The sequence below is a fragment of the Cyanistes caeruleus genome, chromosome 10, assembly GCF_971803275.1.
Source record: "Cyanistes caeruleus chromosome 10, bCyaCae1.hap1.1, whole genome shotgun sequence".
In the NCBI taxonomy this organism is placed as follows: Eukaryota; Metazoa; Chordata; class Aves; order Passeriformes; family Paridae; genus Cyanistes; species Cyanistes caeruleus.
The window spans coordinates 5,424,333-5,442,203 of NC_141710.1; the positions used below are offsets into that span (position 1 = coordinate 5,424,333).

Here is a 17,871-nt window from a genome sequence, read left to right on the forward strand (position 1 = left end):
TGCAGGCAGGGTGTCCTCAGGTTCCTCATGGAAGGAGTGCTGGGCAGTGTCATGAGCCAGGGAACAGCCAGGCTTGCCTTTTATCCCCAGCAATCCCACTCAAAATGCAGGGCCTCCTGCCAGAGGCTCGCCCACCTGTGGACAGGTATTTCTCCACAGGAGGCAGAATTCGCCTCCAAAGCATCGCTCCCGCTGTGCCTCTCAGAGGTCACAGCATTGGCTCAGTTCTGAACCAGCCCTCATTGTCTCCCTGACATCTAAACATGTCCTTGACCTCCCTGGCAGGGCTGCCCCTGCCATCAGTTAGCTTGTGTGGTGGATACCAGGAAACTGAATACATGGGCTTATAGTTCAGTGGAAAGTTCTGCTGCCGTCTTAAATCATAAAGCACAGCTGCTGACACAGCAGAACTGCAGAATGAGGCATCTGAGCAGCCTGGGCTTGGAAAACGCCGGCAGGAGAATAAGGGCAGGGAGGGAGAAAGGACAGGGAGGCCAGGAGAGCAGATTAAAGCTCACCAGAGTGCAGCTGTAATGTGTTATCCACCATGGATGTGTCCCAGCCCTCCACAGCTCATTTGCAGTTGAGAGAGGAAAAAGGAGCTGAGATTCAATGTCTGCAAATGCAAAGTAACGGCTGGGAACAAACAAAACAAACCCCAGACTTCAAATATATCTGCAAACACACACAGGATAATGAGCTCTGAATGAGACATTCTGAGGAGGAGAGGGATCTTGGGAGTCTGGGTGGTGAGTAAAGCCAGCCTAAGGCTGGGATGGCTTGGGCAGGGAGGGTGTGGAGAACAGGACAGGAGCCACTGGCACCTCTGTACATGGAGCACAGCTGGTCTTGGTCTCCCATCTCAAAAGGGACACAGCAAAGCTCGCAGGGCTCAGAGGAGGAGGAGCAGCAACAGGGAACAACTCCTGCAGAAAGGCTCTGCAGCTCAGAGGTGATGCTGGAACTGCTTCATGGACAGTTCAGCTGGCAAAAACAGGGACACTTTATGTGTCACAAGGAGTATGACACAATGAAAGGCAGAAGTTTCAAACAGTAGGTATCAGCCATCGATCAAAGGGATCAGGATATGTTAGTTCCAAATTACATTAAGGGGGGTTCACCTTTAGATGACTTTGGTGCTGCCTCCAATGTGGTTACAGGCCCAGGCTTTCTCTCCAGACAGTGGAGAAGGCTCTGAAACACCAGGGTGTAACATGTCCCAAGGTGGGCAGCCAGGGCAGGTCACCACACCAAGAGGAAGAGCAGCCCTAGCACTTTTTCCAATGCATACATCTACAACTGTTCTTTCCAGTCTTGGAAAAACATTTGGACACCCTCACCCATGGCCCTGGCAGAACCAAGATTCCCAGCAGCCTCCCTGCAACAAGCAGAGGTGGAATATCTTCCCAGCACACCTACTGCTAGAGCCTTTAAGGACCTTTGTGAAGGCAAAACACCTGCGCTAGAGTCAAAACCCTTTCCTGGGAATGCAGCCTACAATTTCCCTTTCCACCCAATGGGATTCAAATAACCTAATTCTTGCTCTACATTCGTACACTCCCTCTCTCCCCTAGATCCCCCCAGAGACATGCCAGCCATGTGGTAAATACATGTAATCATGGCACTCTGATTGCAGCTTTTGCTCTCTGGCCATTAATTCTTCTCCCTGGGGCCTTGGTGAGTGTTTAAAATCCTGCAGCAAATCCAGTGAGCTGCCCTTATTTGAAAATCAACATGGCGTAAAAGGCTTTCTCCTTTCCCTCCTCAAAATGTAAATAATTTTAGCTCCAAAAATATCCTGACCCATGGACAGATATTGCTGGTCGTGTCCTTAGCTCAGGCCAATGAGGATGTTACTGTTTTCCATGGAAAACTCATGGAGCAGAGGGCTCACTGCTGCATGGGAGGCAGCAGCACCCACCTCAGGCACAGATGTGCCTTCCTCATGGCACACACCACAATTCACCATCACAAACCTTCCCTTTCCCCTCTCCAGGAGAAAATAGAGGATGAAATAGGAAAAGGGATAATGCAAAAGAGCCTTTCAAACCCAGATACCTTCTCCCTGAAGACTGGCATTTTTAGGAAAGCAGGAGCTCCCTGTAGATGCTTTCAGTGTGCTGGAAGCACCTTGTGGCATGACACAGGTGAGGCCAGTGCAGGAGGGAAGCAGGGGGTTCTCAGCCCCTGGGCAGCCAGGCCAGGAGCAGCCACCTCATCACTGAGAGAGAGAAAAGGAGACTCAAGTGATTTGTTCAGCCTGGCAGGAAGGGCACTGCAGCAGCCCCCAAGGCAGCAACCTCCATGTGCTCGGCTGCGGAGGCTCCAGCTCAGAGCTGCCAGGGAAGAAACATCCAAGCTCAACAACATCACCAGAGCATCCACATCAAGGTCAGCTCAGATCCCAGCATGGCCTGGTTGCACCACTGGAACTGGCCCTTCCCAACATCCCCAGATGTGAGCCATCACATCACCTCTTTGGAGCTGGAAAGGAGTAAGGACAAGAGCAGATCTGGAGGAGCAGAGAGGCTGGGACACACAGGGAAATCCCTGTGGAGGGGAGGCAGGAGCAGAGTGGAGAGGGTTGGAGAAGATTTTGGTGCAGGACCTGGGTGACACCAGCCTTAGGATTCAGCTGTGCCAATCAATAGCTGAGGAGAGCAGACTGTCCCACCTGGGATGTGAGGGAGAAGGGACAGCAGGAACAGGGGCTGCACCCCAGGTGAGTGGCTGGGGAGGAAAGGGTGCTCTGGACCAGGCAGGATCTGTGGGGCTCAGTGACAGGTGACAGGGGGGTGCTAAAGGCCAACAGGCAGATGGTGAAACTGTGATTAGAAAGTCACTCCAGCCATAAATCTCAGGGACCTGAAATGGAGATGGGCAAGCCCCAGATGGCTTGGAAATCTGCTTGGCAGAGTCCAGCACGGCTCAGCGTGCATCTGGCCCTTCTTCCTCCTCCTCCTCCTCCTCACCAGGTTTAACCACCTCCAGCCAGCTCCTCACAGCCAGAGCTGAACTGGGGACCCCTGAAACAAAAACAACATTGTCATCCATCCTGACATAGGACCCTGGCTGCATTACTGGGGGTTACAGGGCTCCATCCCTGGTGCTCCCTTCCTGGCAAGAATGCTGTGGCACCATCCAGGGTGGCACGGGGGGCTCAGGACTGTACCATGGTGCACCAGCAGAGCTGGATGGATGCAGGTTCCCTGCGGCTATTTCTGGATGTGCTGGGGAGCTGCTTAGGGCTGGATTTGCAGGCGAGCACGGGGGCGTATCAGCTGTCCATGCTCTGGAAGGGACTCAGGAACAGAAAAGGGGCAGGAGATTGGGAGGGGACAGGTTTTATATAGAGATCCACGGGAAAACCCGTGTCTCCAAACACAGTAACCTAACACCAGGTGGTAGTACCAGTTCCCGCCCGTGGATCCAGGACAACAAATTTCCCCACCTGCAGGCAGAGGAGCCCATTGCTCCCACACCCCTGCCTGAAAAGCCTGAAAGGCACCCTGCTCATGCCAAGCTCCCGAACCCCCTCTCTGCCAGCGGGTGCCTCCCACAACCTTTCCCAAGGCTGCCGGAGAGCCCTTCAGCCCACAGGTGCTGTCGCTCCCCCGGGACCCCCGGCCAAGGCGGGGGCTGGCAGCACGGCCGGGACACGGGCCAGTGGTAAAATTAGAACGCGTGTCCCTGCCAGCCCCTTCTGTGAGCTGCAGGGACCAGCTGAGCCCGTCTAACCCGCACTGTAACCCTTCATGTCCCCCGCATTGTGGGCTGGGACAGTTACTAGAAAGCCAGGGATTTACAGGGCTTTCCTTTTTGATCAGCTGTGTGCAGCTACCCCAGACAGCCGAGCTCGAGGGCTGATGGGGCAATGAGATGGGGTTTTTTGGATCCTTTGGGACGGTTGGGATTGCAGCCTGCAATTCCCTTCTCTGCTGTCCCTTTCCACGACAGGCAGTCCTGCAGAAACCTGAAGGTTTCTGAAGGCTCATGTCCCCTTTCCAGCCCCTTCTCCCCACAGCTGCCCTCCTCCTGCAGCAGTTATTGTTATTATTTACGCTCCTAAGCATCCTTTGAGTTCTGCCGGAGGACAGGATCCAAAGAGAAAGCCTTTTAAGGATTTGTGCCAGCGCCGGGAAGCGAATCCCCCCCAGCGAACAGTGGTGTTGGGGGATTTGAGTGTAGACAAGTGCTTAAAGCTGAAAAGGGCAAAGAGAGGGGAGGGAGCCGGGGACACGCTCTGAAACCAGACCCCCTCCCCCGCCCGAAACGCAGCTCCTTCCTCTGCTTTAGGAAACGGATCCCTCCTGCGATTTCCTTTCAAAGGTGACTTGTAACCTCTTCATTAGGGTCGGCTTTGGCAGAGCCCTGATGGGCTGCGCTGGGCGGGAGCGCGCTCGCCTTGCCAAGGCTGGGCAGCACTCGCGGCTGCGGGGCGCGGCGGAGGCTCGGCGGCAGCACCGGCGCCCCGGCCATGAGCTGATGGGTACCATGGACTTTAAGACAGATGCCAGTGCAGTCACCATCAATCTGCTGCTTATTGTGCGCCCCGAGGAGGCGGCGAGCAAGGAGAAGGGGCAGCGAGAGGGGCAGACAGAAGGCGGCCGAGGCGCAGGTAACATCGCGCCTGCACCGGGCGAGGGAGGGCAGGGCTGCAGCTGCACACGGAGAAGAGAAGCGGCAGCTTTGGAGCAGGATTTGGGCTTCCTCTCCTCTTCCTCCTCTTTGCACACATGCTGCCAGACTCCAAAATGCCAACTTTTTTGTGGCAGTCCGGCGCGTCTCCGCTGGTGCAGCAGAGCCTCTCTGGAGGCAGGCTCGGAGCTGCGCCCTGGCCAGCTGCAGTGCGCACGGAGCAGGGACACGCAGGGACACTAATCCGAGCGCTGTGTTCGCACCCTGCTGTGTGCTCTGCTGGCCCCGAGGTGCCCCCACGGGCTCTCTGCGCCTTGCGAGGGGAACAGGGAGAGGGCTCGGCAGGTTCACCCCACAGCAGCACTCTCTGCCCTGGAGTACAGGAGCAGAACTGTTTTGTTTGCAACGTGCCCAGGCTTTGTCTCCGAGGCTCACTGTCCTGAGCCATTTATAGCTACAGTTTGGGACAGTGTCCCTGGCCCAGCTCCCTGTCCTGTGGAGGGTCTTCCAAAAAGCTACGGCTGTGCTCTGCAATTGCAAGGGGAGCGTCCCTGCAGAAGTAAAGGGTGGAGAATGAGTGTTTCTGCTCCAAAACCTGGGAGAGAAGCTGAATTTTCAGACAACCAGTCCCAGGCTAACAACTATAGGCAGAGCTGTCACAACGTCATGTGCATGCTCCATCAAGCACGGCATTCAGCACCTGCTCAAATAAGAGCAAATCCTACCAAAGCAGCTTAGGCCTGGACTATTGCACTTTCTGCCCCCTGGTATTCCACACTTTAGCAACAAAGAACTGCAAGCCAAGGCTGCAGATGAGACAGAAGGTGGATCCTGATGACACCTGGCATCAGCTGGAATAATGAGTTGCATGAAAGAGTTTGGGGTGCTTGGCCTTCAGGCAGAGCCAACACTTCAGTCCAGGAGGATCCTGCCAATCCCTCATTTCTATCTTACAGGTTCGGAGGGTGATGGCAATGGAAACAGCAGATCACAGCCGCCTCAGGGCCCAGACCTGAATGGTATGTCACCCTCTCCCTCTGTGAGAAACCAACCCCAGCACACAGCCCAAAGCTCCAAGCTGTGCCCTTTGAGCATAAATGTGCTTCACACAACCCATCCCTTTCCAGCAGGGGGTCCAGTGGAGGCACACAGAGGGCCCTGGGAAGCCTTCCCTCCACACTCTCCATGCCCATGGACAGGATGCACAGGGGTGGCACTGCCGAGCCCCTGCACATCCATCTGCAGGGATTCTCCTGCCATGGAGCTCGCTCGGATTACAAGCACACGGAGCTCTTACATTTCACAGCCAGCTGATGGCAGGGGAAATTCAGTGACCCCAATTGCTCAGGTTGCAGCTAGAGCTTCCAGAGAGTTCCCCAGAACTCACACAGCTTAAAGTAGGGTCTGGGGGATGTGAAGAACCTTTTCAACCATCTCTCCACCAGTCCTTTCTTCATTTCCACCCCTCAGAGACCAAGCACAAGGCAGGTGAGATTGCTGACCAGGAATGATGTGGATTCTAGTTCTCAATGTTCTGCTGCCAATTCCCAGACTTCTGCCCTAAAATAGTTGAGGAGGAATATCTGAGGAGGCGATCCTGGAACTATGGAGCAGCTCCCAGGGAAGGGACTTAGACCATCCCACTTGCTTTCCTGGCAGTCTAAGACTACTATGGCTCAGCAGAGAAAGGCAGGGGGCAAAGGTAGAGCAAGACACTGGTAACTTTCATGCTACCAGACAGTGGATTTTAGTTACACCAAGGAGGAACTTTGCTTCCACAGGTCAGGTAATAGCAGTGTGCAAAAGCCACAGCTACTCCCAGCAGGATGCCTGGAAGGAGCCCTGATCCAAGCTCCTCTGTAATCTGTGGTGGCTGGAGGCTGCACACAATCTGGGAGCAAACAGTATTTCATGGCAAGGCACTACTTGGGGGCTTTTTTTAAAAAGCAGATAACAAAAGCCTCCACTCTAGGAAGCAGATAAATATCCTGCATTCTCTCCCTCTGTCATGCTCAAGAGGTTCTGCAACCAGAGCTGCAGAGTCAGCCTCTTCTATGAGAGAGTAAGAAGCTGATATTGATCATTTCCCACCATGAATTAATGGCAGGACTATTTAGCACACACATGGGAATCCTTCCCTTGCAGCTCTACCTTAGGCACAATTTAAACCCCTGTGAGGGAGGAATTCAGACACCAGAGGAGCAGGCAAAGCTTTGGCTCCTCTGGCACCACAAGGGTTAATGAATTCCCTTTCACCAGCCGTGGTCGTGTGCCTATGAGGCCTCTGACACCCCTGGTGCTGCAACAATATTTTCAAGCATACATAATCCCCAGCCCCGCTGTGTCAGAGGCTGTGGCCCCACTCCACAAGATCCCGTTGCTCTGGGGCTGGTCCCCGTCACGGCCACACGGCACGAATGGACTCGGACAAGCCGTCAGATCCGGGTTCCCCCTGGCCTCTGGTGGCTGGTGCGATGGGGATCGCAGGACGCTTTGAAAAAGAGCGAGAAATCACCTTGGCCAACACCCAGCAGAGCCCGGAGCGATGGCTCCGTGTCCCCTGGCATTTGCTCCCTCCTCGGGACTTGTGCTGCTTCCACCTGTGCAAACCCTGAGTACATCAAGGGCTGCCCCGAGGACTCCAGGTCCAAGACAGCCAGGGTCTCCCAGAAGGGAGAGGTGAGGATCAGCTGCTGACAACCACACAAAGTTCTGCCCTTCTGTCCCACCCAGCTCTCCAGACGCCCCCTGGTCCCACACCCCTGCCCTGAGCAGCAGCAGGCTGGGCTGGAGCATCCCTCTGGAGAGGGGGCAGGCACCCCGGAGCAATTGAGCTTTGAATCTGAAGAACAGGGTTGAGCTTCCTGAGTCTTTCCCTACCTCACCGCCGAGCAGGGCTGATTTAACCCCATCCTTGCTGACTGTTCCCCTCTCTCCAAGGCACTGAGATGTTTCCCTTTGTGCCCCCAGGCCGGCGTGGCCCCGCAGACCCCTGTGAGCAGACACCACCCATCACTTTGGGCCCTGACAAAGGTAAGTGGTGACCCAAGAGACAGAGCAGGGCTTCACTCAGCTCCCAACAAGATTTTTCTCCAATAAAATAACCTCAGAGCATCCCAAAAGAGAGAAAATATCCCACCCTGGGACAGCTGCCCCTCAAAGCACTTGCTGGCCAAGGACTTGTCTGGCCACAAAACACAAGGAGAACAGCAAGGACTTCTCTGAGCTTGAAGCAACCTGGTCTAGTAGCAGGGAGTTGGAGCAAGAGGATCTTTAAGGCCCCTTCCAACCCAAACCATTCTATGATTCTTTATGAAGGTATCTCAATCAGAAATAATTAAATAAACAATCATAAAAGCACCAGCAACCAGCTCATACCACCAGTTTTTAAAATAATGATATAGCACATTAAAAAATTCCTGTGGAACTACATTTTTCATTTGTTAAATGTATTTTAAACTCATCAGCAAAAGGCACTCAGCACCAGTAAGTTTGCTTTTTAAGAACAAAGAATTTTTATTTGTGGGGGAAACTTAGAAAGTTGGGGAGAAAACCCACAAAAAAAGCAAAGTAAAAATAATCTTGAGCAATAAAAAAGGACCCCTGGAAATATAAAAACTTCAAGGAAATCAAACCATTTGCATAAAGTCTTCTCTTTGAGAAACAACTTCATTTTATCTTTGAATTAACTGACAAAATACACCAGCCAGCTCTTGTCTGACATCCTGATATCTGCAACCATCCTAAAGCTGGAGTAAAGCCCTAAGATTTAAGTTTTTACAGCTTCTACAGTTTTTCTTTCTTGCTGGTTTTGGGGTTTGAAGGAAATTGAATCTCTCTGCATAATCATAGGAGAAACTTCACTTTTCTAGGGGTAAATGCTGCAGAAAAACTTATTATTTGAAGAAAATGCAGATTCCCACCTAATTAGTCAGTTCCAAGAGCTGACTTTAAAGGAAAACCCCAAATGTCAGGAGGCTCTTGATAAACGTGCAGGAGGTGTGACTGGATGGCAGCCCCGAGGTGCATTAACATCCTGACCTTCAGCCTCCTGAGTAACTCCTGCCTGATCCAAAACAAAAGCCCAGGAGCACATGGAGCCCCTCCAGGGAACCTCCAGACCTGCAAACCCTTCTGAAATACCTGCCAAAAAAATGTAGTCTCTGTCAAAAAGTTCAGGTAGTTTTTATAAGAGATTCCCTCACTCTTTTTCTGGTCTTTCCCTTTCTGAAACTTTAAAGAGCAGAGCCCAGGTTTCCAGGGGAGGTTTTTCTGGAGCATCAAGGTACGCCTGGACCACAGCAGGCTCCACCAGGATGCAGTCTCTTACAGGCAATGGACTTTGCCAGATATTTTAGTATCACAAGTCCAACCATTTTCATCACTTCAAGCTTTCCTCTGTTTAATTCCAAGAAAAATCAATGAAATACATTGATTCTCTGCTGTAGCTCCATCAAGGGTCTTTAATATGGTGATAAACCTTGGCTATCACCAGAGCTGCTGCTTTGTCTAAAGTTAAGAGCTGCCTCAGCAGGTACTCCTGCCCTCTCCTCCATATCCTGGTTAGTTTTCCCTTTTTAGGGAGTTTATCATTGTTTCTTGCAGGAACCCAAGTGACAGTGGAGATTCACCACAAGGATACCAGCCCCCAGCTCATCAAAAGACTCTCCTTGGGAAAAGGTACAGCCCCAGCTTTAAACCCCAATAGAGGCTCAGCCCATCCTCCCTTCCCTTCACCAGGGCTGGGGAGCCCGGGCGGGGCTGAGGGGATCCCACTAACCCTGCCCGGTTTGTTGCAGGTTCCCAGAGGCTGAGAGGACACGACAACAAAGGTGAGGCTCTGCTCTATCACGGTGTCTCCAAGCTCTCCCTCCCACGGGAGGCTGCTCCCAGGAGGAGAGCCTCATTCCTCCCGTGGGGAGGCTGATAAAGAGCACATGAGGCTGGACCCTGCCCAGGACTGGGGCTTGAGGAGAAAAATCCTTCTGCTGTTGGGGTGTGGGTGTCTCCTCCTCCTCTGGTCCTGGGATAAGGCGAGTGGTGACATTCCAGCGTAGCTCAGCTGTCCCCCAGATGCCTCAGAGCTCCCACTGGGGTTATCTAACAGCTCTGGAGCTCAGTGCTCCCTTCTTCCACACCTGGGGAGGTTCAGCCATGGTGGAATGGGGTTTGGTGTCCCCAACCCTCAGGCAAGAACAGGAGATGCCTGTCTGCTGGGGAATGTGGGCTCTGCAGGATGGCAGGGAGAGGATGCAGAGCACACTCCACAGGGTGCTGACATCCACATCCAAATGGAAGGGAATGGGCAAAGAACAGCCTCAGTTCCAGCTTTTTCCACCCAATCCTGCTCCCCACAGTAATTTATTTCTAGTTGTCTTTTTCCTGCGGGCAACAACCTTCTCCCTCCCTCTCCCTTCTCTGCTTTGCAGGTTTCCATAAGACTGAGGCCCCACGGCCACCGGGAGCAAAGGACCTCCATGGTAACTATCCCTTAGCACGAGCTGTGTCCAGCTCCCCAAACCCCCATTCATTGGGATGGCAGAGGGAAGTGGCTTTGGGAACATCACAGGTGCCCAAGCCATGCCCAGGGCTCTGTACCAGGGAAAGCAAATGGGCACAAGGCACAGGACTGTCTGAGGTACTGTGGATCCCACTCCTGCACAGAGCCTCTGCAGATAGAACCTGCCAAAGACAAAACCACATAAAAAAATACAACAAACCATCCCCTTACCAAGGGGCAAAAAGTAATTTTTAAAGCTGCAGAGTGGGAACCTTTAAAAGAGTAAATCTGCTTTCTCTCTCTTTAGGTCAGTGTAACAACTTTAGGTCAGTGTAGCACCTCTTTTCAGGGAAAAGACGGATAAACAAACCAGCCTGATAAGAAATATGTGTCGTGTGCCTACATGCTGATTTTGGCAGACAGGTGCCTGCCCAGCACAGGGACTATGTCCATCCATTCCCCATGGCTCACTGATAGGAGACAGCAGTGTCAGCTCATTCCAAGGCTGTTAAAAAAAAAATCCGTTATCTGGTTAACTAGGGCGAATTAATGCTTTGTTCACACTGAATAGAACCAGGAGCTCAGAACCTGCAAAGATGTGGAGGGGAGGGTTGGCATGGCAGGTTCAGTCCAACTGCTCCCAGTGCTACATTCCTCATGTGCCTGAATTCCTGCAGAATTGTGGCCCTTTACCATGCAAAACTCCTAGAGAAACCCAGCTATTTATTGCTGGGTTTTTTTTAAGAAGTCATGTGTTTTCTAAGGCTTGCACTGATACTTCTACATTGATCTCCTGTGTCTCCATTCTGTATCCCAGGATTTTCCATGCTGTTATGCAGTGCCAAAGTTGCAGGGGCAGCTCATGCTCCAGCACTGCACAAATCCTAGCAGCCTAGACAGGATGGCTCCTGCTTTCCATGCAGCTGGCAGGGACCTCCTGTGGGTGCCCTCGTGTCCTCTTCTCCCTAAGCACCCAGTGATGGATGTCTCCATGGGCCAGGCAGGAGCTCTGTTCCCTTGTTCCACCGTACTGCCAGGAAAAACACTCCCTCCCTTCCCAAAACAATGACAACTCGTTTCTTCCCAGCATATCCATGGGACAAATCCTCTTTGAAATCCATGCCAGTAGACCTGCAGCAATTTGAGAAGCTGGATGCCTACGCATTAAAAGTAAGTCTTGCTTTTGCCTCTGTCCTCCTCCCAGCTCCCCCATGGTGACGTTCCATGAACCTGGCTCCCAGCACCAGCACCAGCTTAGGCTGAGCTATGGGGCAACGGCATTAAAATCTCCCAAACAAGTGAAAAAACTTTTATTTTCAACATTAGTGAAGAAAGTCCACTCTGGGAACTATAACCAAAAATAAATTGGCCTATAGCACTGCAGCTCTGTTTTTAAGGAAGCCGGAGGCAGAGCAGTCTCTGGCAGGTGGGGTCTCACTGGCTTCAGAAGAACAAGAGATGGGGAGGACAGGAGATCTACTACAGGGATTTCTTCACCGTGACCTTGCAATGCTTCCTCCCCACACACAGGTGAATGTCAAGAACAGCGTGGAGGAACTGGTCAAAGCCCTGCTGAAACAAGCCCGGACTGACCTGGAAAAGGTCCGAGCCATATGGATGTGGATATGCCATCACATAGGTAGGCTGAGGCCTCCAGCTGAAGATAAGGCTGTCACTGTCACCCCTGTCCCACTGCCATGGCAGTTTACTCAGTGTTTGTGGGTTATTTCCATGTGGGGAGTGGAATGAAGGCTTTCTGGAGGTTTTTATCCAGAAATGCACCCAGAGGGTCTCTCACCACCTGTGTGCCCCAGTCCCTCTCCTCGCACTGCCAGGGCCCCACAAGGTTTGTGTGTACATGAATAACCTGTAACTCCATTTGAGGTGGGACTACACAAGGCACTACTATCCAAGAGCCAGAGCAAAAGCCAGGCTGCCCAACACCAGGGGCCTGCTTGTCACCTTCAGAGCCACCTAACACCACCAGAGCCCAGTTTTGAGAGGGTGAACAGGGAGCAGGCAGATTTCAGAAGCAACCTGGTCTAGTGAAAGGTGTCCCTACCCATGGCAGGCAGGTTGGATTGAGATGATCTTTAAGGTCCCTTCCCACTCAAACCATTCCATCTCCATCACTGTGCCAAGTCCCCACAGCCAGATACAGCCCCTCCAGCACATGCTGGTGTCTTTGCTCTGGGAGGGCCCACAGTACCTGAGCCAGGCCTTTTTGGAGTCAGTCCATACTCCTCAACATTCAGAGGATGTCTCTGGCCCTGACAGCTATGCTGGGATCTCCTCACAAGATCTTTTATACCACCTTGGCCCTGGCTGTCATTCCTTCCTGTGAGACTGACCCCTATTTACACACACACAAAAGAGACAGAGTTGGGAATTTAAAACTGCTGGTAAAAATGCAGTGTATCTATCCTGGAATTGCATTGATGACATAAACTCCTTCCCTGAATGGATTTTAAGTGAGAACACGGCTCTCTGGGCATCTCTCCCCACTCTGTTCAGTTCCTACCTGTGATGGGCTGCTATGCCCATGCAGCATCAGCATTAAAGCAAATAATTATTTTAGCTGTCATTTGGGGCACAAATAGAAAGCCATGGAGCCAGCACCCCTCAAAGGGCCCTGTAGCTTTGCTGGTGGTCAATGAACAGCCAGGGTGGAGCAGCCAGCCTTTCCCAGCACCTGGAGCCAACACCGAGGAGGCATCGGCTGAGCCCTCAGATAAAAGACAAGCAGATCAGCAGCAGATCATCAAAGCATACACAGCCTACTGCCACTTTTCTTCCTCTGCCCCAGCACCAAGGGCAGGGGAAACCAGCTGATGCAGCATTCCTGAGAGTTCTGTCAGAAAACTGCACCTGTATTTTAAGAAAGAGGTTGTGGACAGGGCCAAGGTTGGTGGTATTGAATTAACCTTCCCAGACCAGTTCCACAAGCTCAGTCTGAAGGAGTCCTGTTGTGCTGCTCTTGTGGACTCATTCCAACAAATCAAGATTTCCTGGTATTGATATGATCAGACTGGACAGGGCTTGGAGCAACCTGGTCTAATGGAAGGTGTTCCTACCCCTGGCAAGGGATTGCAATGAAATTAGATTTAATGCCCCTTCCAACCCAAACCATTCCCCCTTGCAACAAAACTCTACAAGTGTTTCCCAACAAGCTGCTTTTCAAATATTTTTAATAAAAATTGCTTTTATAATACAAATACAAATTGCTTTTAATACAAATTTTCTCTCTACAAAGAGAGCAAAAGTCTCAGCGGCTTCTTTTGAGGTAACACCAATCCAACTCCTTCAAATGCAGTATGCTCAGGTTTACACTGGCAGCTCTTCAGACTGCAGATCTTCCACTTGAGGGCAATTCCTGAGGACACCTATTTGGTCCAAAAATCAAAGATTTCCTCTCGCTGGGATTCAACTGCTGAACCCCAGCCCAAGCTTGGAGTAAAGGGTGATGAGGGACAGAGCTGTTCCTCTGCCCCAGCAGTGTCCAGGCCACCCTCCCCAGCACAGCCACGGCTCGTTCCCCTCTGCTCAAAGCAACCCGAGCGCTGCTCCTGCTGCCCATCAGTCCCATTGCCTCAGGCTTTTGGATGAACTTTTGTCTCTGTTCCTTCCCCCAGAATACGACGTTGTGGGCTACCACAACAAAAGCCAGCTGTCGAGCAAGCCCAGAGATGTGCTTCAGATGGGCAAGAGCATTTGTGAGGGCTATGCCGAGCTCTTTGAACATATGTGCAGGTAAATTAAGTTCAGAAGCGTTCGATGCCAGGGAGAGTTAACATTCCTTGTCATCTCCATGCCTATCCTGTCTGCCTTTGCATTGACTGATGTGACTTTAAGCAGGACATGGAACTTAAGCTTTCCAACCATGCTGTGGAAAAACAGCAAGTCCTAGAAAGGTCAATTTTGCTCTCTCCTCCACTCCCTCCACCCCCCTCCCCAGCATAATTTACTTGGTGCCATCTGCTGAGCTTCGCATTGCATTAACATAATGGCAGATGAAAACACGGAGATAATTTGATTAGAAGAAGTAGGATTTTCCTTGGGGTATCTGGATGTGAAGGTTAAAAGCATCGCAAGACTTGAACAAGGAGTGCCGTCTCCAACATGTTCCCTTGCAAGAGGTAGGCAGAGTCCCAGGAGGAACTTTCCCTAACCCCTCTGGAGATGCCCTGTCCCCTCCAGGAACACCCCAGGGATGCTGCCTTGCACTTACCTCTCCGTCCTCTGCCCCATATCAAGGTGCAGCACTGTTGAGGCCAATACTGCAACTCCCATTTTGTAGCTACCATTGGCATTTAATGACTAAAATCCTTTGTTCTGCCAACAAAATCTCGTGGACTTCACTGGGGATGGAGTCACCTGAACTTCCCCACTGAGCAGGGCTTTATAGTCACAAAGCCATTTCTAAGAGGCAGCCCCTTTCCTTGGTAAGGAGCACAGGGATGCAGCCCCAATCCCTAAGGAGAGCCCCAGAAATCCACAGCAAAGAAAGCAGTGAAGGTGCTTGGAGGTCTGGGGATCAGTCTTGGGTGGAAGGGTTGCCAAAAAGGAGAAAACTGGACCTGACAGCTCAGGGACAGGAGACTGGAAGGGAATTCCTATAGTAATCCTAAGAGGGTGGGCTTCCATTCCCTTGGAAAAATCACAGACTAGTTATTAATAGCATGTGTAAGTGACAATTGGCTTTCCACACCATCCAAAAGGATTTGATAAGGTTTTCACAACGAAACAGACAAAATCTACAGGGAAAAGGAGAGATTAAAAAAAAAAAAACCCAGCATACTGTGCCACATGCTGAAGTGGTAAATGCTTCCAGCCAACAACATATCCCAAAATATACATTTGGTCCATTCAACCCAAATTATTCTATGACATTGGATCTTGTTTTCTAAAGAGTAAAGAAATAGGATGGTGAAGTATGCATTTATAGCTGTATCCTATGGAATAGTTATTAGCAGTAGAAGGGGGGAATTTTCATCTGTTCATTAAAAAGCATATGCTTAGTTCATTAAAAGCATTAATCTTTCCAAGGATATCTCTAACTATTTAAAGGCTCTGTTGATTTACTCACAATTCCTCAGTTCCAGGCTGATTAGTCACTATGTGATTCAGGAAATCTCCCAGTCATCAAGATTATTATATTGTCAAATATTAGCAAAATGTTTAGCTCCTGTCCTGAAAAACTGTGCTTGAAGACAATACCTCTTTCTTGCAGAGAGATCTCCTGATCCCTTCTCCCTGTGCTCTGTGCTGCTCTTACGCTGAGTCTAAGCGGAAAGGCAGGAGGCAAGGAGTGCTCAGCTTATAAAAAGGCTTTTCAGAGCCAGGTTTTGGGGGAAAAAGGGTGTTCTAAGTTGCCTTTTTCTCCTAGCTCTTGTGAGGGAACTTGAACAAACAAACCTATTTGCCAGTCACCAGGAGTCCCCCCAGAAGTCCTGCTGAAGACAACAGCTGACATTGATTGAGTCCTACTTGTCCCAGTGCCAGAGGGAACGATTCCTGCTGCAGACACAACACAGTCACCTCCGACCACAGCTCTGGCAGCCAAACTTCCTCCCATTAGCTGAGATTCCTGTCACAGAGGAAAGGTGGCATGGATAGTGGGAAGCTGGCCATAAGGCATCACTTCCCATACATCAGGTGTGATAGCAATGAATGCAAACAGTGGTTCCTGACCAATACTTCACAGCACTTATCAAGAACTGGCTTCTCAGCTGACAAGCAGACTCAAGGAGGTAGCATGGCTGAGTGAAGCAGTGCAAATTCATGAATCCAGTTTAGGGCAAACCTTGCAGCCTGGGATTAGGGAGACACTCACTCACCAGGCACAACAATTATTTTTCCCAGGAGAGGTGGCCTCACTGCCTAAAGGGGATCTGACCAGTTATCTAGCTGCTCCTTCTTCCTACCCAGTCTGTAAATATTCCAGATTTCACATCCTCTTGCTTCCCCCGTTTCCTGCAGGCAGTAGCTTTCCATCTTTTCAGGCTCAGAGGCGTACACCTACCAACCACAAGCACAAACCATTCTGTCTCCTTCTGGAGAAGTCAGATTTGCTCCTTTTTTAGATGAAATGATCAAAGTCAACCTAAAATCAAAGGGAAGAAGATGCCATTGAATTCCAGTGACGCCTGTAGTAAGAGCCAGACTGTTTCCTGCTGTTCTTGAGGCAGAAAAGCAACTTTGTGTTTAATCTCTTTGCTGCTCCAAGCAAATGTTGCCAACTGTTTCTTAATTCAGTTCTTCCAGTCCATTTTGTATCTAGGTCATCTTCAATCTCACACTGCCACTTCAATCAATTCTGGAGATCTTCCCAATCTTCTCTCTGCCTGCTTAATTTATCTGTATGAAGTCATTGACACAAGAGACATGAGCACCCTTTTCACCAATATAGAATTGCTCCTTTACAGGATGTATTAGCTTGGATTTTTGTCTGTCCACTACTGGAGAGACCAGTTTAAATGCTCTGGTCTTTATTTTGAGAACTTTGAACACATCCAAGCATATACTCTTTTTGCTGTTTTGCCAATGCTCACTGTAATTGAGAGCACCGTGAGAGCAGAACTTGTCCCTTAATGTTCCCTCTGAATCCCAGCTAACAAGAATGTCTAGAGAAGCCTGGAAGGATTAGACACCAATCCCCATGAAATTAGTGGGAATTTGGTACTTAGCCCCTTGAAACTCCTAGGATTAAATCTTCACTATGTCTCCCAGGCCAGCTCCTAGTCTCAGTTACATCATGCAAATCCAAGCTCTCACCAGTCTTGTCAGTGGAGTTGTTCCAGATTTACTGCACAGCTCCATGTTAGAATTTGACTCTCAGAGGCCTGTGGGCTGGCAAGGGCTTTCCAGACCACCTGCAGCACCAGGTTTCTCCATGGCATTCCTTCCAGCCTGGCCTGTTTATTCTGGATACTCATGGAACAGGCAGTGCCTGCTGTCACTGCTCCATCCTCTCCTTTGCTGAAGTGCCCACCTCCCCTGGAAACCAGCATGGAAAAAGCAGCTCTCCCTACAAGCTCCACTGCACTGCCAATTGCCAGCCAGTATCTGTTATCAGGCCTCAACTTCTTAACAACCATGCTAATTATCTTGCCCATAAATATCACTTTTCTCCTGAGCTAAACCCACATTATGCAGACAATCTCACTCTGGAAGCCTGCACACTTTATTACTTAAGGTAGTTGTTCCATTTAACACACTTCTCAATGAAGAAGAAAAATGTCAATGCTGTCCTACACAAAAGACAGCGCTCCAAGTGAAGCAATTTTAGATTAATGGTGAAATAAGATGCCAATGTTAGAATCCATCGGCAGAGAGCTTATTAACACAGTGCTTATTTAAATCTTATTTACACATCCACACAGGTATTCATCATGTTTTTAGAAAGAGACTGTTTAATCATTTCTACCCTGGGCAAGCACAAGCTCATTCTTTCAGGAAACTAAATCAGCATCCACAATCCCGTGAGGTCTGAGATACCTTAGCTGGTGTCAAACACCAGGCCCACCATCACAGGGAGAGAACAGCCTGTGCTTTTAATTTGTAATTACATGGGCTAATTGTGGACAGCAGCAAAGGGATTCCACTGAGTAACAAGACAGAGAGCAATTAAGCACACTTTATCTTGTCATCCTATAACAGTGCTGAATTGATAGTGCATCAGGCAAAAAGACAGGGAATGTGCAAAATTGTTAGAGAAAAGGACCTTCCTCCAG

General features: G+C 50.4%; 1 protein-coding gene across 6 annotated transcripts in view; it reads left to right on the plus strand.

Moving 5' to 3' along the window:
- The window catches only part of KY (kyphoscoliosis peptidase), a 47,347-nt gene that overhangs the window by 25,575 nt on the left and 3,901 nt on the right, over positions 1-17,871 (plus strand). For 5 of the 6 annotated variants that reach the window (XM_086844392.1, XM_086844394.1, XM_086844396.1 and 2 more), the window contains 8 exons: positions 5,595-5,657; positions 7,609-7,671; positions 9,244-9,318; positions 9,438-9,470; positions 10,068-10,118; positions 11,226-11,308; positions 11,669-11,777; positions 13,771-13,888. In XM_086844392.1, coding sequence (XP_086700518.1) covers positions 5,595-5,657; positions 7,609-7,671; positions 9,244-9,318; positions 9,438-9,470; positions 10,068-10,118; positions 11,226-11,308; positions 11,669-11,777; positions 13,771-13,888 — 595 coding nt within the window. Of the gene's footprint in view, positions 1-4,335; positions 4,619-5,594; positions 5,658-7,608; positions 7,672-9,243; positions 9,319-9,437; positions 9,471-10,067; positions 10,119-11,225; positions 11,309-11,668; positions 11,778-13,770; positions 13,889-17,871 lie in introns of those variants that run through there. The other variant, XM_086844397.1, reaches the window with a different exon arrangement.